Genomic DNA, 26,696 nt, shown 5'->3' with positions numbered 1-26,696 from the left:
CTCCCCCCCCCCTGAATGCAGGTGTTTTTTCGTTGGTAGATCTCATTGAGCTTGTCATTTGAAACGTTGGTCTCCGAACGAAAAATTGTGGTCGCCACTGGCCTAGCAGAATGTTGGGGTGTACATCGTTCATGAGGAGCGGTGAGCAGAGCAGAGAAGAATCAGCTGATTGCAGTTTACGGATAAGAAACCCGGCCCTCTGAGACCCCGTTCACATTGAGCGATTTATCGCGCGGTAATTCCCGCGATATCGCGGCAAATTACCGCGCGATATCGCGCTCCAATGCAATCCAATGGGGTAAAGGGTCCTGCTGTAGCGGGTCGTGTGTCGCTACAGCAGGACCCTTTTTTGAGCGGATTTAGCCGCGATTCAAGCTTGCTCAATGCAAGCTTGAACGCGACATCGAGCGGCAAATCTCGCGATGTCGCGCAATATGCAAATCGCGCGACAAACGCCCGATTTGCATATCGCGCAGTGGGAACGGGGCCTAAGAGACGATTGAGTATCCTGTGGAGGGAATTTTGAATTTCTACGTCTCTGGCCTGTGAAAGAGTCTATTAAATAAAGTATGAAAAACAGCCCTGTGACTCCTGACAATGCACACACATATACATCCCCCCTGCACCTCCCATTACCACAAAAAAACTCATATCGCTTACAAAGGTGGAAATGCCCTTTTAGGTGGGGCAGCAGAGGGAAGGGTCAGTATGGGCAATTCCTAAATCTATATATCCTTACCACTGTTTCTGCTTTTAAAACGTGACCATCTAGTGCAGCGGTTCTCAAACTGTGGGTTGCGACCCCGTGGGGGGTCGAATGACGATTTGCCAGGGGTCGCCGCCCGGGAGAGAAACACTTTCTCCCGGAAAGGTTTACTCTGCTCGATCGAGCAGAGTAAACCTTTCCCTGCGATCTTTTTTTTTTTCTGACATCGGGGGCCGCTGACCACCGTAAGTCAGAAAAAAAAACCACCATAGGTATGCATAGCTAGATTCCTATTGGCTATTTCACTTTGCAATAGCCAACTAGCTATTGCACCCGCCCTCTGCTGCTGTCAATCAGCAGAGGGGGATCTGAAGTGATTCTGAAGGGATCTCCTAGTGATTGACAGCAGCAGAGGGCGGGTACAATAGCTAGTTTGGTATTGGCTATTGCAAAGTGAAATAGCCAATAGGAATCTAGCTATGCATTCCTATGGTAGTTTTTGTATTTTTTATTCCGACGGCTTACGCCAGTGGTTCTCAACCTGCTTGTCGCTGTGTGATTTCTGCTGTGCTAGGTGAGAGTCCTCCTCAGCCCTCTCCTAGCGCAGCAGTGTCAGTTCCCTAAATTTTACCATTGGGGGTCACCACAACTTGTCAAATGTTACCAAGAGGTCCCGGCCCTAGAAAGGTTGAGAACCACTGCTCTAGTTATGAAATCATTATTTCAGTCCTGCACTTCTTTTTTATTTTGTTAATGTTTCTGATTTTAAACTGTAACCACCACCCGTGTACCAATTTTTGATACAACGCACAGTGGAGATGTGGTGCTGATCGCAATGCACATGGTTGACCTGGAGATTTATTTTGTTCCAACAAAACTGAAATTTCATCTTCAGAAGTAGTAAATGTAGCTTCAGCCTTAAAAAAAAAGTTTCCCTTGAAAATTCAAATGATTCCTAATATAAAAAAAGAAAATATATTCATGCAACAGCAACAAAATCATTGAGCCGTGTTTTGTAAACAACAGCAGTGCACGGTTATAGGAAGCTGCAGATTCAGCGCGACACTGGCGGCCTCGCTTTGAGTCCAAGATGGCGGATATGAAAAGCCTCTATCTCCTCCGTGCACTGCGCTCTGCGCTGGCTCATCTCTAATAGGGGACTTTCACATCCCCTCGTGACCGGCGCGTCCTCGGTGTGTCATGTGACCTCAGCCGCCCGCACCGCACACTGACAGCATCCTGGTGAGCGTGTGCAGAGACTGGGGGGACAACTGCACTGATCAGGTACCTGGGGTGGGGTTTATAGGGGTACAGGGAGGAGAGGGGGGTGTTAGGGAGGTACCCACAGCAGCCTCGCAGGACTAGCAGGTCTGTGTCTATGATGTCATGGGTTCCAGATTGCTAATTTTTTGTAGGGTAGTTTATGGGAAGTTTGCTGTATGGTGAGCATAGAGATACAAGGCTGTAGTTCTGCTTCTGTATGCTCATAGGTATGCAATTTGCATGTGTGTGTATATATAACTATGATGAGGTCCTTGCCCTTTGTTGTTGTACACAAGTGTATGATGAATACGCTCTACTGCCTTATGCAAACTTGACATTCAGTTTTCCATTCTGTAAAAAAAACAAATTGAAGTAACTGTCCCAAATTTATTGGTGTACTTCTTCATGGAGCAAATATTAAAATGTATCTACAGACAAAACTTATTTTTTTGGGATATGTTTAAAAACCTCAGTCAGTTTATTTCTTGCTGTCTGTTTCCTGTTGGGGTAATTTCCCTTCACTTCCTGTTCTGGAGATGCAACAGGAGGTGAGAAGAGGTCCATGTTAGGTGAAGGCGAATGTCCTACTTAGACGGTTGTCACTGGTAAACACTGCGCAAACTGTTAGCGTTATAAATGCTGTAAAAGAGAGAAGAAGAATAACTAGTGTCCCCATTGGAGGATTTCTGCTCTATTCCTCTTCTGGTCACAACACTATTTTTGGATTTCCCGTAATTTTTTGTCTCATTGATGTTGGTCACCAGGACAAAGAAGGTGAATCTGCTCAGTGGTTGGAAAAAAATAAATATTGCTCCCCAAAGCTCAAAGAATTGGCTGTGCATACACTTTAGGGCCGGTGCACACCTAGGTGACACCTCACCGCGCGGCAATCGCGATTCTGCCCGTGCTTCCGAACACGATTGTGGCTAGAACAGCCACGCGTCGCGTATCGCAGAAAAAAAAAAAGGTACATGCACCTTTTTTCTGTGATTGCCGCGCGGATGTCACCCCATTGAAATCAATGGGGCAGCGCGGCAATCGCAGCCTGCATTGTGCAGGACGCGCGATCCCAGGTCGCGTAGGTCTGCACGGGGCCTTAAACCCCATTCGCACTGAGCAATTTGTAGCGCGATTTCCACTCAATCGCTCAGTGTAGCTCCTCCAATGCATTTCAATGGAGATGTTCACATCTTGCAGCTCAATGTCGCCTCTAGTTTGTGGCTGAAGCTTGTCGCTTGAACATGAGCTATTTTTTGGCAGATTTTGAGCAGTTTTGCCCCAATAGGCTTTGATAGACTACTAAAAGAAGCGCTACGTAGCGTGACAAAATGCGCACTGTAGCTCAATGACGCTCAGCTCAAATCAGCGCTGAAAAAGCTTGTAGCTCAGTGTGAGGCTAGGTTCACACCTAGGTGAGTTATTGCGCAAAACACATTCACATTGAAGTCAATAGAGGCTGCTCAGACCTTTGCGGTTTGTCGCGTAGACGAAATCGCCTGTGATGCAAAAAGGTGCAGGAGCTATTTTTGAGCGGTTGTCGCCCGGTTTGGGTCCCATAGGCATCTCTATGCATTGAGAACCACGTGACAACCATGCCGCTTTCAATGAACTGTCGCGCGACAATCGTGTGCGAAAACAACTCAGCATCTGAATGGCCTAGGGGGACTAGAATTCTCAAAATGCCAGTTCAGCAATGGCAGCCTCCCCAATTCTGTCATCAGAGTCCCTTTAAACACAACACTAGTTACTTATAATGAAAAGCGCAGTATTAATGCTTTTCAGCAAGGATGACTTATCTGCAGCAATGTAAAGGCCCATTCCTTCACACATATGCGTTGTGGCATTGAGCTGTAAAATGCACGTTTTACCGCAATGCATGCATGGAGTCCAAATGCACCTCTCCAGAGCACCGCAGCCCATGTTTGTGTCACCTGTGCGTTGCAGTGCACTTTGTTTGAAGAAAAAAAAATGGTGCGTGGAAACTTATTTTACAGCGGTACCTCGGTTCACAAACACTTCTGTTCGCGACCAGGAAATTTGGCAAAATGTTGCTTCCGTTTGCGAACTCCGCATCGGGTGAAGAACACAACCGCAGCCATCTTCCCCGCTCTGACACATGGTCGTGGCTTCCTCTAGTGGAGATTGCGGTCTGATCACAGTTTGATTCAGTTCGCAACCAGAATTAAAGTGACATTAAACCCTCAGATTTTTTAACATAAACCAATACTGTAATGTGTGCCTTACTGTAATCCATGGTTGTTTCCCTTCTCTTTGATGCTCTTCCTTTTAAATCCTCATGTCTTCTCATGCTTGGGGAGAACTTCCCTTTTCAGCTCAGGGCCTCTTCCTGTAGTGCTGGCTCAGGTTACAAGCCCATAGAAACGTATACACAGACGTGTATCCATTCCTCAGACAAGGCAGTCTGCTGCAAAACAGAAGTTCTGCCCAGCATGAGAACAGATACAGATTTAAAAGGAAGAGCAGCAAAGAGAAGGGAAACAACCATGGATTACAGTAAGGCACACATTACAGTATTGGTTTATGTTAAAAAATCTGAGGGTTTAATGTCACTTTAAGTTCGTGAACCGAGGTACCACTGTATTTGCCAGGCCAAAATAATTAGGCTTCCACAGCACAGCTTACGTCAACACACAAAAGCGCGTGCATTGTGTGTACAGGCCCCGAATATACAAAGTAAAAAAGATTGTTTTCAAAAGTTCTGCAGCAATATGGCCCAGCTTCAGATATGACCGGATCATTGGACCACCATAAAGATGGCTGTCTATGTGATAACATGAGCGCCATAAAACGCCATATCTGTTTTTCTTGCGAGTGGCAAGTATACGTAATTGCAATACAAAATTGTGCAAACAAAAGAAAAAGAGCCAGACATGCCTTGTGGACCCTGATCTTTTTATTACTGTTGTTGTAACCTCCAGATAATCCTGTACAGCCCCTGGGATGACGTCGGCCGTGGAGCGTACGGACGACCTGGTGAGAGAGTACCTCACGTTCCGAGGGTTTACCAGCACCTTGAAACACTTTGAAGCAGACATAAAGGCGGACAGAGAGAAGGGTTTCCGAGTAAGTAAGAATGCGGCGATTCTTAATCCTTTCATGGCCAGAGGTCATTGATGTCTAGATGCCCGCTAAACTTGATCACTTTTAGCAGCTAAACTTGATCACTGTGACTCATTTAAAAAAAAAAAAAAAGTTTTTATAAGGACATATACCGATTTTTTTTGGAACAATGTTTTCATGATAACCCTGCTCTGGTTTTTCTTAATAAAAGCTAACAAATGCACCAAATTGTAAATCATTTACCAATTTTTTTTTCTACTTTTAAAATTCTTTTGGTATTTTTGTTTATTCAGTAATTGTGCATGACAATTGCAGTATTAAAGAGGTGGCACTGTAGATGCCACTGCAACCTAGAGGTGGCAGTGTTTATCTGCAGGCTAAAAGCTTTTATTTTTAAATAAAGTCTGCCCTGTACCCTGCATGTCATAGCTGACTTGGTGATCACAGAATTGTGAACCGGATATGACATGTGAAGTATGCCAGCGCTGACTGCATTGCGATCGCCGGCACCCGAACGCGTGGCACATTAGTGCTTGCGTTCCGGTCCAGTGCGATCTGCAAAAAATGCTGCAAACACTATTTTTTGCAGATTGCCGCCACGCCCCCCAAAAAAGTGAGCCGGCTGGGTTGCGTTTCAGTGTGTTCCAGAGGCTGAACGCACTGGAGCACGCTCTTGATGGTGTGACTGGGCCCTCAGTGATAACATGAAGCACTTGAGGAATGCTGCATGCATGCACTACTTTTTTTCTGTTCTGGAACGCACCAAAACACATAAAAAATGCATGCAAATGCACTGGGGCGCACTGGACTGCACCTGAAAGCCCATTTTAAGCTATAAAGAAAAAAAACCCCACTAAAACGCGTCAAAAGCGCACTGCACCGCTTTTGCAGATTTGTTCCAGATCTGGTCCGGATATGGTGTAAACAAGCTGACAGAGAAAGAAGGGATTTAGAGCCTTCAGCCATGCAAAGTGTTGGCTGGTGACTCTCAGAGGGGGAATGTTTGCAGCCCAGGAGGGGTTACAGTACAGATGCAGCCAGAATTGTTATCAGCTATGATGGTTCAAAAGCTTACAATTCTCTTAGGATAGTCATGTGACTACACAGCACTGACTCCATGTTTTCAGTTACAGAGAATTATGGAAAGAGGTATAAAGGGATCCGCCATGAAGTTTCTGCACCTCTATTCTCCTGCAGGCTAGTCATGTGACTACAGATTGCCAGTTCTGCATTTACAGTTAAAGCTGCAATGTATAACATTATTGTTCTTGGGGTTACATACACTTTCATTAGTTGGATCAATGCTGAGCACAGGAACTATGCTTTGCAATACTAACTAAAAATGAAACTAACCCACTGCAGATAGCTGGTAAATCCTAATGTATGTGTGGGTGGCACCTTACATACCAGGCTTATAACTATAATTAGATGTGATAATAACTGTGCATGCCAAATATATTCTTCCAATTGCAATGTCCTGAGTATAGTAAACTATGTCATTGCGAATGTCATTTTCAAGTTGTTTGTTTCCATTATTTCAAATATGGAACTTTCATAATGATTAACCTTGTAATCCTGCCATGGCGGTCCTTGCTTAGACACCTCTGTCATGGGGTGACAGTTGTCTCCTTATTGCGCTCCGGTGTTGTCACCTTGTCACACACCTCACTTCATTGGAGACTGTGAACAATCATGCTGACATTCATTGTGCAGGCGTGGTCCACCCCTGCCATCATGAGAAACCTGGTGCAGAGCAAGGATGCACAGCTGATGATGTGGTGAGTGCATGTAGATAGGAAGTGGCTGAAGGAGGCTGCAGGAGATCAGCAGCATTGAGCTATATCGAAGTAGATAAAAAAATAACAAAAGGTTTAAAGCAGAACTCTGGGCAAATCAAATCTTAACCCTCGAAGTGCGGTTACCCCCGCACTACAAGGGTTAAATGCTCGTTTTGTCTAGGGCTCACTCGAACCACGATCCCGGCTTGCTCTTACACCGCTCCTTCGAGCCCACCTCCTCCTTTGCTCCAGCGATGGAATGTCGCACAGTGTCCCCACATCGAATACACTGTAATAGACGTGATGATTCACAGGACCTTAGACTGCTGGAGCAGAAGGGAACAGTCTAAGAGCAACCAAGCTTCGCAGAATCTGGTGAGTATAACTTTGTTTTTTTTTAACCTAGACAAACACTAGCACTTAACCCTTGCAGGGTAGCCCCACTGTGAGGATTAGGATTGGATTTGCCCGGAGTTATGCTTTAACCCAAAAACTTGGCACATGTTTAATACTCCGTGCGTGTCATCAGTCATCATTCAGGGCAGGGGTATCCAAACTCCGGCCCTCCAGCTGTGGTGGAACTACAAATCCCATGAGGCATTGCAAGATTCTCACAGCCACAGACATGACTCCCGGAGAGAGATGCATCATGGGATTTGTAGTTTCACCACAGCTGGAGGGCCAGAGTTTGGACACCCCTGATTTAGGGTTTACATCCACTTAATCCTTCCTGTTAATGTTTTTAGCGTTTGTTGTTTTCTTTTTTTATACATTAAACTCAAAGCTTTGTGGAAATATTTTTTTGCCCAAAATCTGCTCTTCTCTTTCTGTAGGTGGACAGGATTGTGGAGCAGCTGCTGCAGTTTATCCAGAGTTATGACCTGAATGGGCTTCTGGATTACTGGGGCTATCTGGAGCGTCGCCTCTTCAGCAGATTGGAGGATGTATATCGGCCAACCATCAACAAGCTGAAGACCAGCCTGTTCCGCTATTACCTTGTCTGCACAATACAGGTAGTAGGCATTTCTGCATATGACAGAGCAATGACATTATGGTGATTGGGATAGCGTGACCGTGCATTGGACAAGGTTGTTACAACAGCCTCCCTGTTAATGGCAAACAATTGGTCATATGTAGAATGTGGAAGGAATCTTCCAGGGGAGTTCTGTAAGAGCATTGTCTGGTTCTCTATGCAGTTCTTTATATTCTATTTGCACAGTGATTTGCCAGGCCATGCACTAAATGGTGAATGTTGGGATAGAGATTGTTCCATTGTATGCTATCTCATCTGGATCAATTCCAGTCAGGACTGGCCCAGGTGATGTGGCTTTTTCACTGTAACCGCAACATAAAAGCTGCTGACGGGAATAAAGCTCCGGTACCTAGAGGTGCTTGCACATACCTGCAGCAGCTTTTGATGTACCAGCTCGGCCCTAATGCCTGGACCTTTTGATTGGGCCAAGATCCAACACTTGCTTATAATGCAGACACTTGTCCACTCCCTCTTGCTTCCCACAAGTTTCTGCTGGCCAATGATGCAGCCAGTCATAGAGATGGGCCAATAGGAATGTATTGGGGTGGGAGGGAACAGGCAAGCTTGTACACTACTAAGTGTTGAAGCGTTTTCCGATCAGAACAGCCCGGTTTTGGGTGAAGTGGGGTGCTAAAAGCTGCTGCGGAGATGTGCAGGTAGCTCTAGGTGCCTGCTTTTTAAACCCGTCAGCAGCTTATTTGTAGTTCAAGTTAGAGAGTCTGAGCCGGAGTCAGGCTCTTGCTACGTCTGATACCAAGGACCCAAATGCCTTCAATGATGTTGCAACACTGAAAGCAGCATTGAGTTAACTCTTGCTGCCTTTTTTTACATATGAATGGTTGGGACAACACTTTGCTAGACTACATGGTTCTTTGAACACTGTCTACAAGCAGGTAAGGGCTCTTCTTGAGCATTTTTTTTGGAAAATCCCCAATCTTGCCCATTCTGGAGTGAGCACACTTTTACAAGTCTCTCTTATAGCAACAGATAATGATAATATGTATAACTGTCTGTGTGCTGTCATTGGCTTGCAGAGCAGTCGGACAGACAAAGCACAAGACTTCTTCCAGAAACAAGCGCCAGAGCTGCAGAACCAGGCTGAGTGGAAAGAATGGTTTGCTCTCCCATTTCTCCCAGCACCCGATGCCAATCCAACCTTCTCTACATACTTTTCCCGACAGTGGGCAGACACCTTCACCGTATCGCTGCACAACTTCCTGAGCGTCCTTTTCCAATGCATGCATATCCTTTGTCAGGAAATGGTTATGGAAGATGAGTCACGGGAGTGCTGTCCACTGGTCACATGCCTTGCTGATTTTTACAGTGGTTATCTATCACATCTTTTATATCAGATGCAGGGAAGTGTTTATAACCTCAGTCAGCTTTTCTTTTGTTCTCACTGTGAAGATTTGCCTTCTCTTTTTGTCCTGGTGACCGTTGTTACTGAGACAGAAAAATTCAAAATTTAACAGTTGTTATCAGAACAAGGGGTGAAGGTAAATCTTCCAATGATGACACCTAATGTCTGAGGGAATTCCTTTTCAATCTGTAGATATTTCCCCTCGCTTTGTTCCGCCATGGCCACATTATGATGGTATAAGAAAAAAGCACACAGACAGTAATAAAAAAGCTGACTGGTTTTAACCCTTCCCCACTATCAAATAAAAAAAAAAAAAGTTCCACTTCCAAAGAAGATCAGCTTAAAGTGTATAAGCCATGGTCAGTATTAGAAACATTGCAAGTGTAGCCAGAGGAGAAGTAAAGGGTGGATGGGGTGACTGTAGCACCAAGCTGATCAAATTTTTTTTGGTTACCAACCAGAGGGTTTTTATTCTGTTCAGCCAGTCTGTTAGGTGACACCACTATTTTTTATAATTCAGCCTTTAGTAGTTTACTGTGTCAGATTCCTGAAAATTTGGTATTTGAATCTCCAGCGATGATACTAATTGTCCAGTTATCACACACCACAATCACACACACTGCACAATGATGTTGTCCTCCTGGCTATACAGTGTGTTAGGGTGGTGTGAATCATAGGACTGCCTGAAAAACATTACAAATCATTTGGCAGGTAAAATATTTCTCATCTGTTTAGTTAGATTCTTGCATAAAGTTCCCTTGAAGACTCGCTCGTTTATGCTGATTGACCATTTTAGATGGCCAGTCAGTTTTCCTCCATTCAACATGATCACACTTGATGCTGTCGACTCCTTCCCATCCCCAAATCTTTGTTGGCATGGCCAGAATAATGGCATTGATCAACACATGGTCAAACGTAATGAAAGTCTACACACTATGGTTGGGCTGCAACCAACTAATCGATTATGAGAATAGTTGTCAACTATTCTCATTATCGATTACTTGGGGAGGCGGGGGGAGAACAAAGGTTTTTTTTTAACGCAACTAATCGATTAATTGAAAAAATTATCGGGCAACTAATCGATTATGAAAATAATCGTTAGCTGCAGCCCTATAATATGGTGAATTGTATAGATAACTAAAGTTAAAGTGACACTAAACTCAGGAGTTAAATCTTAAAAATGCATTCAAGTACCTTAACTATTAACAAAAAAAAATTCAGAGACAATTTGAGGATCTACTGCTGACACTGTCCTTCCTTCTGGAAGGGTGGCTACTTTTGTTCCCCATGGTCCCTGTGTGTGTTGTAAAGTAGCCTCGACTCCAAGCTCACTCCTGTGATGGACTACAATCTCATGTTTAGTCTACTAATTTCAGATTGTAGTCCATCACAGGAGTGAGCTTAGAGCGGTGACTACTTTACAACACACACAGGGACCATGGGGAACATAAGTAGTCCCCCTCCATAAGGAAGGACAGTGTCAGCACCAATTCGGAGATGATTTGAGAATCTACAGCCGAGTGATACACAAATCGGATACATTTTTGGTAATAGTTAAGGTACTTGAATGTATTTATAAGATTTAACTCCTGAGTTTATTGTCACTTTAAATATTTCATCTTCTCTGCACTCCATAACCCCTCATTCTTTTATCACTTTACTTTCCTTAACCATGTCTGCACCTGCCCCAACTATTCTCTGTTTTGACGCCGAGTGTCAGAGAATTCTACACATCCAGGAGGAGAACGAGTCACTGAGACAAAAGGTCAGTGTGTGGTGAACCAATTGGAAAGAAGTGTTTACTTATTTCACAAAGTTGATTTCCAGCATCAGGTGGATAGTTGTGTCACCAGTCTCTAAACACTTCACAGTACAGCCTTACTCATTAGTATAGAAGTGTTTCCAGATCTGTGCTTTTCCCAGAAATGATTCTCATGAATCACTTCTAGCTGTTACAGGCAGTTGAAGAGACACGTACCATGTTAGCCATCAATTAATGCTGAAACATTGGTGTTTTAGTGATACCCTGTATTTCTTATGTTAACATGCTAGCTTTTAGAAATGATCTAGATCCCGTCTTCATGCTTTGCAATTCTGAAAATGCCTGAAAGCCACATATTTATACATAGATGCGATAGAAGTATTTCAAACATTACAACTATTTTTTCCTGGTACACTTGAATAGTAATGGCTGTTATAGAGATCGGTATAAGAAAACGAGAGTTCGTTTTGTGAAGTCTTTAAACGCTTTACAATAGAGCCCTGCCCATCAGTGCACACGTGTTTCAGTTTTTACCAGGATGCATGCCTCCTTCGTTGTCGTGACTGTCGCCATCTGTGTCCTCAGGCAAGCCATCTTTGTCACTTTGAGCTTGCATTCTTTCCCAATAGGAGATTTTGTTTGCACTTCTTTGCTTTACTAGACTTTGTTTCAAGTCACAGTGTTAAGAAATGCTGTGAATTGTGTGCTTGACACCCATCTCTCTGTTTTTCAGCTCTTTGCTCTTCAGGCAGAAGCTCACAGACTGAGAAAAGAAAGTGATGACAGCCCTATGGTGCATCACAAGCTGCCTCACTATGTCTCTAGTATGGACCGGCTGGGAGACTCTGAGCTGTAAGTGAAATACTGGAGCCAGCTGGAAGTCTAGTTATGTAGTTCTCCTTTGACTAACATATCACGTAGGACATCAGCCTCAGTCCCTGCCCCCAAGTGCGCTTAGTCTTATTTCACTAATACAGATGCAAGGACACACTAGGCCCAATTGATATATTCATCTGCCTGCCTGTTTTGGATTGTGCAAGAAACTGAAGCTCCTGGGAGAAATACTGAGATACATACAAGAAATATAGACAGCAACCATAGTACAAATTGAACCCTAGGCACCAGTGCTACAAGACCACCATGCTAATCACTAGCAAACTGCAGATGCTTCCTAGAGGTTTTAATGGTTGTTCAATTTTTTATCTTAGCAACATGGTATCTAGTCAAAGAAATGCCGGATCAACGGTCCAGTCGCAAAAGTCCTCGGGATTCCTCTCCTCCTTGCTCCCGCAGAGTAAAAAAGCCGCACCGTCCAGGCCTCTGCCGGCCTCTGTATCCTCACCGACACAGAGTTCCACGGCTCTGCCCCTCAAGAAGGAGCCGGTAAACAGTCAGGTAAGATCAGATATAAATACCGTGTTCCTCCACTCCAGTTATTTGGGGACTCTAATGCTAACCATAGATTTGGGTCATTTTGTTTTCTTACATTTAATGAAGTAACACTTCAAGTCAACCTGCTCTCAACAGTTTGGTTGAAACAGAGTGTTGAAATTGCTTGAAAATTTCCCCAGTGGGTGGTTAGAATAATAGTCTGTATTTTCAGGCTTCCATGTTGTTACAGAGGTGCATTAACCCCCTGCAACCTGTAGATTAACGTTCCTCAGGATGATGCTCCAGGTTGAGGGAGCAATAATCTACATTCTATTTTGATGGCCAGGTGTGTTTAGTGCTGTGTGCTCCTAGCTGTGACACTTTCACTGACCGCTCCTGGTCTCTGCTACCGATCAGGAATCGGTCCGTGTGATTTCCAATCATGTGATTACTCTGTCAGCTGTGATATGATCACATGATTTTGTTAGGAAGTGGGTGACAGCTGCTGGTTGTGCACAAAGAAAGAAATCCTTTTTTTTTTCCCCATTGTTTGTCAGCCTTTAATAATAACTAAGTGGCATATTTATTAAACTGCTGTACCAAATGAGGGCCTTATGTGCCCTAAACAAATATTAAAAATGATTTAGGTAGGCCTTAGGAGGGTTAATGCCAACTTAACCAAGTCATGCTGACCCTGCTTTGTTTAGTCTGGGCTTCCAGGCATCAATAACTTCTGATTGCGGAAAAAAGTTATTTATTACCATTTGCAGGAAGTACAGATTTACATGCTATGCAGCCTCCCTAGCATGCTCAGATGTGTGAAGGTGCTGTGGGCTTGTAGAGGACATTGTTAGAACCAAATAATTCTCTGCCAGAATTCTTTGGTTCTTTGGGGTTTAGAGCTATTCAGAAGATGAAAGTGGTAGAATAGGATATAATAAAAGTATCAGAATAGCAATATAGTTGTCAGTGCAAAACATGCACAGGAGAGCACATAATGAAAATGAGAGCCAGTCAGTGGATACACTGGGGGGGAATTTATCATAACTGGAGGAAACAGAATCTGGAGCAGTTGCCCATGGCAACCAATCAGCATCTCTCTTCAGTTTTGACCAGGTAAGGTTTGAAAATGAGAGCGAGGCTGCAGTGCACATCTGCTCCAGATTTTTTCTGCTCCAGTTTAGAAGATAAATAAATTCCCTCCACTGTGACCCCGAAGTGGTGTTAAACTTGTCATTTTTGATTGGAGTGCATCATTAAATAGAATGGGCACAGCCACTTTGCTGTTTTATTGTATTGATGGTTTAGTATTCTGTCACTATATCATGATATAAGTATGCAATAATGAGGGATTTTCCTCTTTCTAGGCCCAGAAAACTAAAGAGGTGCTTAGCTTACCTAAGGAGGTGAAGAGTGTGCAGAATGTTCTTGGTGTGCCCAGCGTCAGCGATCCCACTGTAGTGTTACAGAGACAGCGACGGCTGCAGGAGAGGAAAGAGCTCCTCTCTAAGGCACAGTCTCAGGTGAGCAAATATCATCTGTACCTAACTCCTTAGGCCCCATTCACACTAAGCGACTTACCTTTAGCAGCGGATTCGTGCGGCCGGGATAGCGGGACTGTTCGGGCGACTATCCAGCGACGGTAGCGCGACCTTCACCGTCGGGCTGCATTAAAAAATAGTGACATCCGCCGAAAAAAGGGTCCTGCAGGCGTGATTGCGACGGATGACATGGAGCTCTACATTAAGACCGCTCCATTGAAAATCATTGGCCGACGACTTCTCGCGATATCGCGCGTCAAAAATGCACGATATTGCGGCGAAAATCGCGTGGCGATCAGCTTAGTGTGAATGGGGTCTTAGTTGCTGCTTTTCGAGCTGTATCGTAAGCTTCCACACCATTGCTGTTCCCAGATATGAACACAATGCTGCATTCAATGAAAAAAAATGTCTGAGCCATATCAGGAAGAGAAAATAACTCTGACCCAATGATACATAGACTGTTGTGTGTGTCACTGTGCATTTTAGAGGTATGGGGTAGTCTTCAGGTAAGCTTGCTGTGAATTAGATTAAAGATTAACCACTTTTTGCAGTGACACTTTGCATTGGTGTGTATTTTACATGCATATCTGCAACTGTATAAAACTGGGTCCCCAGTTTTTATTATGGCTGCACTCTCAGCAAGGTGTATATTTTACATATATATCTGCAACTGTATAAAAATGGCTGCACGCTCAGCAAATGGCTTTATACATAATACTTGTGCAATACTTTTAACATAACCGCGTCGCCAAACGTAGGGCATGTATCAATGGGCTTTGGGCTTGTGTTGATGGCATTAGTTTGAGTTGATTCTGAAATCATTCAGAATTGATTGACAGGTGCATTTGACCTGCAGTTAACCTACTTTTGAACTGCTCGGAGCGGGTTTTGCATTTCCATAGACTTGTAAAAAAAAAAAAGCAAAACCCGCTTAAAGCGAGCATAAGCCCGTCTTACAGAAGCACTTAAAGTCATGATAAAAGTTGCTGTATTAAACGGAAACTGCCACCCTAAGACTCTCCGCAATCTGTCGCTCACTAGAGTGTGGCTCCACTGCACTCACTGGATCTGGTCTCCGACCCCTACATCATAACAGGACACATTAGTAACATTGGGGTTGGCTGAAGGAACCACTAAGACCAGCAGTTCAATATTCCCTGGAAGTGTTGGTTTTTGAAGAAACTTCATCCAAGTATTTCTCTGCTTTGGAGCAGCATTTGCTTGCAAAGGCAGCAGAAGAGGTAGATATTCAAATTTTTCTTTTCAGTCACAACTATTATCAGGACTTGAACTTTGGTAACAGGATTCTTGTGATTCAGGCACCTCTGGGAGGCAGCCCTGATAGATCGACGACCTCCCTTTTCACCATTTTGGTTAAGCAGTACAGCTTTGTCACCAACCTACCCACAATCAGTGGCTGTGACTAGGCAGGTAATCAAACACAGCACGTTGATGCTGTTTAAAATGTTTGCTGACAACGCTGTGCAAACCAATAGAGCTCTGATGAACTGTTTTATATCGGGGCACGTTCACGCTTAAGAGTGAAGGATGGATAAAGTACAGTGTTGTACAGCTAAGAGTGTGGGTGAAGACTCTTCGTTGTACAGCACTGTCTATACATCTCTGCATAGGCAAGTTAAATTGTGTATTTCATTCTTATAGCAAAGCACAGAAAAAAAGCCTGAGGTGTTGGAGCCGGAACCTGAGCTGCGATCCTCTGAAACCCAACAAGACATGATGGATGCATTAATGAGGATTGTTGGGGAAAACCGTGCAAGAGGAGAGAAACCCGAGCAACCCTTCATAGTGCTGAGCCAGGACGAATATGGAGAGCACCATTCATCCATAATGCATTGCAGGTAAAAGCTTTGTCCCTGCATGTGACTGCAGTGATAAGTGTGAAGAGCTAAAGGCCGGTGAAAGAGCTAAATACAGTTAAATACAGCATTTAACAGGTAAACCTCTGATATTCTGTACAGCCACTTTTGTGGTTCACACAACCCTAGCAGAAGAAGACGCCGTTCAGAGTTCTCATTCAGAGTTGAGAAGTACAGTGAAAATATCTTCCGGCATTTGCACTAGATTTGTGTGTGTGTGTGTGTGTGTGTGTGTGTGTGTGTATAGATAGATAGATCTATGGATACATCTATAGATATAATTTTTTTTTTTTACATTTTCAAGATCTTCAGGTCGGTCATGTAACACACTGGGTCCACTTCCTCTCTTCTCCCAGTGGTGGGTAGTCCTTCATGCAGAGATTGGCGCTGACTTTTTGACGTTTGCTCGGTTCTTTGCATCATTGTTTGTGAGTTCAAGGCGCTGTGGTAACACCACTTCACTCACAGTTACAAGATGTTCTCAGTCTTTTAGTATTCAATGCATAATTTTGCACCATTTTCACACAAGCCCTCCAGCGTCATCCAGCCCAATTCCTTGTGCATCATTCAATGCAGAAAACTGAGAACATCTAGTGATGCAAAAGAATTACTGCGGGGGGACAGTGCCAGAAAGTATTGCAGCCTTATTTGCTTTTTTTCTTTTTCTTCAGTGGTAGAGCTTGTAAGTATACAGTATATGTATGTTTTATATGTATTTTTCTCTGCAGATTGGACAAGACTGCATACATTTATTGAGGCAAATTGAAAAAGTTTGTTTGTCCTGGTAGTTAAAATGATTCACTGTTCCTTACCATAAAATCCTACTCTTTGTTTTGAAAATGCATGCATCAATGTGGGTTGCATTGCTGCTTTACAGGCTCTTTCAGATGACCTAAAGTGACACAGTTAAATCCTAAAAATCCATTCAAGTACCTTGACTATTAACAAAAATGTATCCTCTTTGTGCATCACTCGGCTGCAGATCTTCCAATCATCTCTGAATTGGTGCTGACACTGTCCTTCCTTCTGGAGGGTGGCTACTTTTGTTCCCCGATGGTCCCTGTGTATGTTAAAGTAGCCACCGCTCCAAGCTCATTCACGTCCTGGACTACAGTCTTGCGTTTAGTTTAATAATTTGTATTGAGATTGTAGCACTTGAATGCATTTATAAGATTTAACTCGTTAGTTTAGTTTAGTGTCACGTTAAATAGAGCATAGCACATTATTGGTAACCTACCCTAATGTAAGTGACCCATTTTCTCATGGCGACGCATTTTGTTTACATTGAAAAGTGAAGGTAAGTGATTGTGACAGTGCATCCAATAAAGTGTTGTGTCTACCCAAAAATTTGAATAACACCTGAATTAGCTTGTATTTAGCATGCTAACATAAAAAAACGACATCCACTAACAATTCCTGTATTTCTTTCCTGCAGGGTGGATTGCTCGGGAAGGAGGGTAGCCAGTTTGGATGTTGATGGCGTGATTAAAGTGTGGTCCATCGATGGCATCATGCAGACCAAGGCATCTGTCATCTCCAAGTCCGCTTTGCTGTCTCTGGAGTGGGCAACAAAGAGAGACAGACTGGTAAGTGTGCAAGAGTTTGACTATGAGCCTCGCTGTTAATGCCATAATGAACATTTAGTTTAAATCCGCTAAACAGGTTGCAGGTTCATAAAAACAAAACGTGTTACAGCCGGAGTAGAAAAGCCTGTCCCCTGTCGGCATCCTGCAGAGACGGACCCTTGCTCTTTGTGTGGAAGCAGCAGTCTCTGTGCAGAGATCTGAAAAGCCTCCTGCCAAGTCAGAGCTAAAACTTTCCAATCAGCAAAGTTCTTCATCTAGGGGTGTGTTGGACCTCTGCAGAAAGACCTCTGCTTCCACACAGAAAGGATTAAAGCTATTGCATGCTAGCAGGGTACAGGCTTTTTCTACTTGGGTTTTGGCTGCTTTGTAAAGAAAACAAACTATAAGACTTTGTACACATTTTGATGCCTCTCCTAGAATGTATTTAGCTGAATAAAATGTAAAAGTTTAAGTTGAGCTTTAAAGTGCACATTTACTATTATTTAGGTTGCATTGCCTAAGGAAATGTTAAGGAGAGGCTGAAAACAAAATCAAATCCTTGTTTTGTAAGTGATTATTCTGCATGCCTGCACAGTCTGATCACAACATTCCTGTGGATGGAGTATATCCGTGAATGTTGGGTGACTGCTAGAGATAAGCCTGGGCTTGGTGTTAACCCAGCTCACCTAAGCCAGATAAAATGTATAACTGACACCCCCTCTGCCCGAACCAGTCAGCTGCAAAGATGCTTATTCCCTGCCCTGAATACCCCTTCCACAACTTCCACATCTAATTGGGTTGGGAAGAGAGGATGGCAGTCACAGTTTTGAGCGGGCTTGGGCGAACTGGGTTTGCATCAAGCTCCTCTACTGACCACCACTCATTGGCCAGTCCCTCCTAAATGTCAGTCCACAATATACTGTAGAAGAACATGTGAAATCAATGCCTCAGCCCTGGTCACATGACATTTTAGTAATTTGAAAGTAATTTCAATATTTAAAAAAAATGGAGCTTTCAATAACATATAGAGTAGTGAGTCTGCTATGAAGGTTCTTGTTCAGCCATGTTCTGTATAGGGTGACCACACTTTATGCCATGTTATAACCATCAGGAAACACACCTTATGACTTGCCATGCAACCATCGATGGAGTGCATGTGGACCGCAAGTAGCTGCAGTAGATCAGCACTAAGAAGCAGCAAAGGATGAGCAAAGTATTTAAGAAATGGCAGTTGTGATGCACATGGCAAACTAAATGCCATCTAGTTATTGATGACAGTTAGGGTCTTTACCGAATATGTATTTTTTATATTATGAATGTTTTTCATGCTTTATTTATAAAATGTCATTAGTGTTTCAGTGGAAAGGGTATTTTAACGCTAAATGCAGAATCCAGGGAGATTTCTGGCTCATGCTCTTGTAGCATTGCTGGTGTTCCATGTCTTCATGTCACATTACACCAAGTGCTGTCATTTTGGATCACGGCTTGAAAATCAACTTCTTTAAATCCTGTTTTTCTTGTCCTTCTCTGTTGCAGCTGTTACTGGGCAGTGAGGTTGGTACCGTCCGCCTGTATGACACAGAAGCAAAGAAAAACTTGTGCGAGATCAGTATTGTTGAGGATATGCCAAGGTTAGTGTTTTTTGTAACCTCGACGATTTTCTCTACACCTTTGGGTTATTTGATACTGTGAGGGTAAAGTGGAAGTGTCTTTGCAAAGGTGCCCCCCTGATACTTACCTTACCAGTGCTCCCCCTGGACCCCTGATACGTACCAGTGGTCCACAGCCATTTCTTCTGCCTCAACCATAGGAAATAACCAGTGCTTTAAGGTATAGTGGATGGTGCGAGCTCTTCCCCTGTAACACTGCTGAGGTCTTGTAGCCAATTGATAGGTCGGAGCACTGTTGCATGATGGAGAGAGGCGATATCACCAATGTATATGCAGGGTGCAGTGTTACTATCCCTATGCAGATTTGTAAAACACTGAACATTTGTGTATGTGATGGTTGATGTACTTTTATTAGAATCAATCCCAGACAGAAATGTTTGTCATCTCAGGATCCTTTCCCTGGCATGCAATCCCAACGGGACTTCCTTTGTATGTTCGGCGGCAGCGGTGTGCTCGCCCACTCACATAGAACCGTCAGTCTCTGGTTTAGGGGAGAATGGAATCAACCAAGTGCCGGGGAGATTACTGCTGTGGGATACAAAAACCATGAAACAACAGGTAAGGCTAGCTTCCTGCCGTTACTCAAATTGTTTTGACAACTGAAAGTCCAAATTAATTAACGGAAATAGATATTTATTTTCTGCAGCTCAGCTCTGTTGTCATTTGTTTTTGTTTTTTCCGGTAGCATTTTTTGTCACACTTTTGCTCTGGGCCCCTGCGCTACCAATCTATTGCGCTTCCATTTGGGCTCTCTCCACCTCTGGCCCCAGTAATAGCCCTGATGAGCTCTTGTAGCATTCCGATTGTGGGATACTTAGAGCCCATGCTGACTGTTCCCTTAACTGGAGGTCGTCTATCAGACGACATGACATTGACCATCTAGACATTACAGTTATTAGGATGGATCCTGAACCTTCAGAAATTGTCACTAGAACCGACTCATTGTTAGAGTATCTGGGTTTCGTCCTGGATATACGTGGACCTTGTGGTTTAACCCCTTCATGACTGAGGCCCTTTTTTCCATTTTTGCACCCATGTTATATTCCACATTTTAGGCCTGAAAATGACGTAAAACCCCCCAACATTATATATTTTCTGAATGCCAAGACCCTATAGAATAAAATGGTGGTAGTTGAAAATTTTTATGTTGCGCAATATTAGCGCAACTCCTTATTAAACCCCAAAATTTAGTGACAAATTTAATTAAATGCCCCAAAACACAACAAATTATTATTAGATTTATTTTATTTCATTTTAATTTTAAAAACAGTTTTTTTTTTGTTTTTTTTACTTTACTTTGACTGCTATCACATGGGGGTAGCAGTCAAAGTCCCCCCCATGTAATAGCAGATGGTGGTGACAGGTCCTCTTTAAGGTGATGCTGGGGGTCCAAAAGACCCTCAGTGTCACCTTTACACTGGAAATAAGCTATTGAAGTGCAGATCGCACTTCAATAGCTTATAGCTGGGCTGCAGGAGCCCAGAACTGACAGCCCAGGGACCGGAAGTGATGCAATCTGCATCGCTCCCGGTCCCATAGAACGGGGAGGGGATCGATGAACGGAAGTTCGTCGACCTCCTCCCCAGCTCCCCGCGGACACAAAGATCGCCGGTCCCGGGCCCGTAGGAGGGGCAACGGAGCCCGGGAAGCACGGCGGGGGTGTCCGGCGGGAGGGGCGGCCCCTTCTTCGGGACGCAGAAGCGATCTGGCGACAGGTAAGTCGCCAGGATCGCTTCTGTTGTAAAGCCGACAGTCGGCTCTACAAGTTTAAACAGAGTCCCGGCGGCAAAAGTCGCCGGGAGTCTGTTTAAACAGCCCCGATGCTGGCGACGTACACTGTACGTAGTCAGTCACGAAGGGGTTAAAAACAAACTGGACTGGACATAAAAGGCCTACATTACTTCATGTGAGTCTTGTGGCTTCCACCCCGGGGACTGCACTGTGGGATAATTCCTCTCCTTCCTGCACCTGGGTCAAGTTTCTGCCCTTCATGGTTTTGTTTCAGAAGCTGTTGGTCTGTCACTCTTTGCTTAAGACCTTTTATACAGAGTGTCTCTAATTTTAGCTTTCCCTGTGACTCTGTGAGATCTGAATCTGGTTCCCTCTGTGCTTCAGAAACCACCATTTGAACCCATTTATAGACACTCCTCTCTCTACCCTTACCCACATAATAGTTTTCCTTGTAGCCATCACCTCTGAAAGATGAGTGACTGAACTGGCAGCAGGCATAAGGATAACTTAGTCTTCCGGATTCTCCTCGTAAAGGTGAACCAGCTTCTTATTCCACCATTTCTTGGTGGCTCAAACAGAACAGTATCCAAGCTTACGCTCAAGGATTGGGGTTCCACACTCTCCTGTTAAGGCACCTGTAAACTACATCTGGGCTATAAAAAAGAAGTAAAAAAAATTGTGCAAGACTTCAGTTGGTCTTAAAATTATATCCAGAGGAAATGCTTTCTGCCATGGTGTGGCAATGCTGCAGCACTGCACCTAAATTCAGAGCAGCGTTGCAATCATGTAGGTTATGCTGACTTACACTATTGTAGGATGAAAACATTTTGTAGGGGGTGTGGCTAGTAGCATTGTCATGCCTGAATAACTGGATTGGATACTTGTTTAGACTGTTACATAGGAGCCTTTTAGTTGGCCTTTTTATCAATGCAGCCTCCAGGTTGCATACGATCACTTTGTCAGAGTGGACATAGAAATCATATGATGGGAAAACCACTCTGATTTTTTTTCCCCCAATCATGACTCAGTACCCAGGTTGTCACTGACTCATGGGATTGAGAAGCAGAAGCTGCCCTTTACGCTGTCGCCATCCTGCAACTAGCTTTATAATGACTGTCCTGTCTTATCTACATACAGTCAGGGCTGAGGTGGGATTGATGGTGTCTTGACAGAATACACAGCACATTAGATACAATGTAATTTACAGGTTAGTGAAAACCTGGCTTGTTCCCTTTAGGTTGTGCCACTGTGCCAAATATCACTGAGTGCAGGTGCAGATGTCAGTTCTTGCAAAGAACTATTTCTTTATTCTTTATTCCTCCAGCTTCAGTTCTCCCTGGAACCCGCACCCATCGCTGTGAACTGCACGTCATTCAATCACAATGGCAACTTACTTGTGACCGGGGCTGCAGATGGAGTCATCAGATTGTTTGGTATGTTGTAAATGGCTTTCTATACACAACTGGCCCCATACATTGTACAATCTCCTTTTAGACTTGCCAACATCTATGTAGAATGAGGGATTACCTAATATAAAGGTAAGTCCTTGCACACCATAATTTATTGTAATTCTAAAGGTGATTGTACGATTGGAATGCAATGTGTGTGGCCAGCTTTATGAAACCATTGACAAAGGGAAGAAAACATTCTAAATGTGATTTGCATTTTAACTGGTCATATAAAACACACCCACATTTACAGCAATTTGTACAACATACTGTTAATGGAACTGTCGGGAACAGAGGATTAAAAATGAGGACTTTTTTTTTTTTTTTGGTCTGCTCTGGAACCTGAGCAATGTCTTAGCTTTCAGAAACTTTCCACTGTTCAGATTTTGTTAAAATATATATGCAGAGCCGAAATATATATTTTTTTTTTAGATAGAGTGGAGCGAAATCCAAATCTCCGTCAGGTTTTTCTTTGCTTCCTGTGTACCGTTGAGGAGTCTTCTCTTCACTTCCTGTCCTGGAAATGTAACTGGAAATAAGATGGAAATCTCTCCAAAGTTAGACATTCTTATTTCAGATATCATTCACGCAGTAAAATATGAACAATAAAGTACAAATTGGTTACAGGCACTATGTGGACGGTAGACAGAAAGTAAACGGGAAGAAATAGGAAGAGGGGGTAGAAAAAGACAGGGAAAAGAAAGAGGGGGCACCTACTTTGCCTCTCGTCACCTTTTTTTTTTTTTTAAGCACACACCACTGCAACGCAATGAGAACTGAGCCCATCTGGAACAATGCAAATTGCCTTGTCTTACATTGCAGCTGTGCTGGAAAAAATGTCCAGCGCAGACCCAACACCTTGGGTGACAATTAATGCAATGCATGTTAGCACGCAACATAACATGCATTAACACAGCAGACATGTCATAATGGGCCCTAATAGTTCTGGTGGACCGTATGTTGCAAACTTACTGTGATTGTCTGTGTTTCTCACCATAGACATGCAGCAGCATCAGTGTGCCATGAGCTGGAAGGCACACAAAGGGGAAGTTTATTCTGTTGACTTCAGCTATGATGAGAATGCCGTGTACAGCATTGGAGAGGACGGGAAGGTAAGTGTACAAGTAACAGCTGTGAGCGATACAGTTCATAATACAGAATTTGTGGCAGTACTTCCAATACATGTTTTATATTTTCACTTTGCCTTCCAGTTCATCCAGTGGGACATTCACAAGAGCGGCCAGAAAGTGTCGGAATACTCTCTGCCCCCTGACGCCACCGGCCCCTTCATGCTGTCCGGTTACAGCGGCTACAAGCAGGTCCAGTTTCCCCGCGGCAGGCTCTTTGCTTTTGACTCGGAAGGCAATTACATGCTTACCTGCTCGAGCCATGGAGGAGTTATCTATAAGGTGACGTCCCTGTTATCACATTGTCTCATTTGTGTTATCCTGGTGCTGCATGAGTCAGGATTGTCTTTTAATTAAATTTAGCCTGCGATGTTTAAGAATGAATTTCAGGATGATTATACATTTCCATTATAATCTTCTTTTTCTGATCAATCAAATCGCCCAAGAATTATATAAATCACTCTCAGCATTTTCGAGGTAAACATTTTTTTTATTTTCTCATCATGTCACTATAAGCTCCCCATCTTTTCATCAATGTCCAGCAGTCTACAGGAGGGATCTTCAATATGCCCCCCCACCCTAGATCTTGGGAAGCATAGTCAGAGATGTCCTCAAGTAACTGCCTACATAGCCTAGCAGGGCTGTCCTTAACTCTAGAGAAAACTGACATTTGCATATGCAAATGAAACATTGCCAGTCGTTAGTGCCGTTAGGAGAAGCTAGACTTTATCCAGCCTTAATTTGGCTACTCTGGTGCATATCATTGTGATTTCATTAACATACATAGTTCAGGCCTTGAGGAGAGGTGAGGCTTTCCCCCAAAAGGCATTGGCTGTGTCCGATATTCTTAACCAGTAAACATTTCAAAAGGACTTTTCAAGTGATGTGAACATTTGTACTAGGCACTCAACATATATCCGAGAGTTGATCGTCTTTGAGCAATTAGTTTATCGTGATTGGAGAGGTGGCAGCCTAGAACCAGAAGAAGGTCCACATACACCATACTTTCACTGTGGATCTGCATCCTACAAGGGAAATGCACTCCACTTGACATCCATTAGAACCATTTCCACTTTCATCAGTCCAGCACCATCATACATACATCAGATTTGCATCATGAAGTAATAACGTATGTGGGTGAGATAGACCGGGATCCCAAAACAGATCCACCCATCCCAGGCACCTATGATGTAAGGACAAATGCGGTGCCCTGGAAAGACAATACCAGGGCATTTATACAACTGATAGCACAGTTGAGGGGAAGATGATGCTGAGGATCGGTTCTATGGCTATAGATTACTCAAACCCTGTGGGTGCTATATTTCATGGTGGTTTATGCTGCTGCTGTTCCAAAGATCGATGGAGATTCCGTTTATAGTAGGGGTAAGATGCAATAAAATGCAGACTGGAGTACAGCTTTAAACTGACAGAGAAGAGAGAGTCTTTTGAGCCTTCTGATCAGTATTTGATGCAAGCGTACAAAGTATGCCTCAGGCAGTGGAGGGATTTAAAGTATGTCTAAAGCCAGAACTTTCTTTTTTTTTTTTTTAGATGCCTTTCTCCTCTTGGGGAGATTTCACTTCCTGTCCTGTAGACACAACAGGAAGTGAGAGAAAAACTCTCCAAAGTGAGGGAAATCCTCTTAGTTTTTGATGCAGCATGTGTGCCTATTAGATGATTTCATCTTTATTCCTTTTAGGGATGACAGTGGTCACCAGGACACCACCAGCGAGGGTGAATCTCTCTAAAAAAAAACACAACAGGGTTGCTAACACTTCCCAACTCCATTCAAAACTAACTGACTTTAGATACACAATGTAAATGTCTAAATCCTGGGTGCCCGATCTTGGCTGTGTCACAAATGTCTGACACAGATCAGCTTCTGCTGCAGCCTATCACATTGTGACTGGCTAGAAAGCTACAATATTGCAAGTTGATCACTGGGGGAGAGGAGACTGAGGACATGCTTCCTCCTGCCTGCAGCAGACTGATCAATGGGGGAGAGGAGACTGAGGACATGCTTCCTCCTGCCTGCAGCAGACTGATTATATAATCACAGGATAGGCACAGTGGACTGGAGCGCAAGGATAGCATTTTATTGATAAAAGGGGTGACTTTACTGTTGCTGTATATTGTGAGATGTCCGGAATCTTTTCATGCTGGTAAAGTTCCACAAAGGTCCCAATTTAGGTAAAATACTGATGAACGTGACATCTGAGCAGGTAGATTGGAAACTAATTCTTGCCATTTATTTTCTTTCCACTGCAGCTTAACAGTGACGGTAGTACACTAGAGAACTGCCTGTCTCTGGCTGGGCACCGGGCCCCCGTCGTCACGGTGGACTGGAGCACGGCGGTGGAGTGCGGCACTTGCCTAACAGCCTCAATGGATGGGAAAATCAGAGTGACGACTTTATTGGGCCAGAAATCCTAACTCGTCATCTCGCACCTTCTTTATTTGTATATCTGAGGAGGCTTATCAAGCCTGAGCCGCCATCCTAGCTAGAGAGCAGGACTTGTGGACATTTCTCGATGCATTCAATGTAGCAGCGCAGATCCAGACGTTGTACATTCCAGCATGGGCAGACATTCACCAGTATTATTGGACTTCGTGATTCAAATTGTCTGAAAGAAAGACTGTGTTCTTGTTGCCTATAGCAGCCAATCGCCTTTTTATTCTACCCTTTTGCAATAGTAATATGGAAGGGACAATGTGATTGGCTGCTGTGGGCTTAAAGAACAGGTTTTTGTTTTTTCTCTTTAGGTCCAACACATCTTAAATCGTTTAGCCGCAAGCAGGTTTGGACTATCGGTTCACCCAGTGTCTTATTTACGAACAAATGCTCCCCAAATTGCCAAATTTTATGTCAGTGGATAGTTTATAGGATAAACCCACCAATGTGCATATATAGTATTTTTGCCTTGGTAGAAGGCTGGACTGATTTCTTCTAGCTCAGTGGTGGGTTCCCAGTATGGCCCCTAGACAACTTGTTTCTGTTCCATAGAGTTCCCCTCTTGCCCCTGCTTACTACGTTTATTTCCACCGTGGACAGTGCAGCAGGAGGAGTGTGACTGTCAAAAGGGAGGCAGGGCCAGGAATCTTTCAGAAAAAGGTCTCCTCCACAATGTTCCTGGGACAGCTGTTGATTATTCAGCCCAGCGGCGTTAATCGGTACTGAAATGGCCATTGCAGGTAGAGTTCACATTTAAAGGGGACCCGTTTCTAAAAGTGGAGGTGTGTATGAGTAAGTATCCCTTCACTGGGGGTATGATAAATGAAGAGCCAACAGTTAGGACATGTGCAATATTCTGCATCACTAATGTGAATAATTTGCACAAGGCTTCCTCATCATTTCAGCCGCAGTCCTTGCAGTGAGCCAATCA

At 43.7% G+C, this 26,696-nt stretch overlaps 1 protein-coding gene across 1 annotated transcript; it reads left to right on the top strand.

Annotated features, from left to right (window-relative positions):
- Window positions 1–1,806: 1,806 nt before the first annotated feature.
- Window positions 1,807–25,765, top strand: WDR91 (WD repeat domain 91). The gene is made up of 16 exons (XM_018567888.1): window positions 1,807–1,990; window positions 4,909–5,053; window positions 7,662–7,841; window positions 8,896–9,103; window positions 10,904–10,986; window positions 11,717–11,835; window positions 12,192–12,378; window positions 13,722–13,877; window positions 15,558–15,754; window positions 17,208–17,358; window positions 18,874–18,968; window positions 19,397–19,565; window positions 22,063–22,171; window positions 23,186–23,298; window positions 23,398–23,595; window positions 25,582–25,765. Exons 2-16 carry the CDS (start codon window positions 4,931–4,933, stop codon window positions 25,744–25,746), a joined length of 2,253 nt encoding a protein of 750 aa, XP_018423390.1. The 5' UTR covers window positions 1,807–1,990; window positions 4,909–4,930; the 3' UTR covers window positions 25,747–25,765.
- The last annotated feature ends 931 nt before the right edge of the window (window positions 25,766–26,696 follow it).

This window comes from Nanorana parkeri, unplaced genomic scaffold, assembly GCF_000935625.1.
Source record: "Nanorana parkeri isolate BGI_ZX_2015 unplaced genomic scaffold, ASM93562v1 scaffold1111, whole genome shotgun sequence".
NCBI classification, from domain to species: Eukaryota; Metazoa; Chordata; class Amphibia; order Anura; family Dicroglossidae; genus Nanorana; species Nanorana parkeri.
This window is presented reverse-complemented; position numbering and strand designations above follow the sequence as displayed.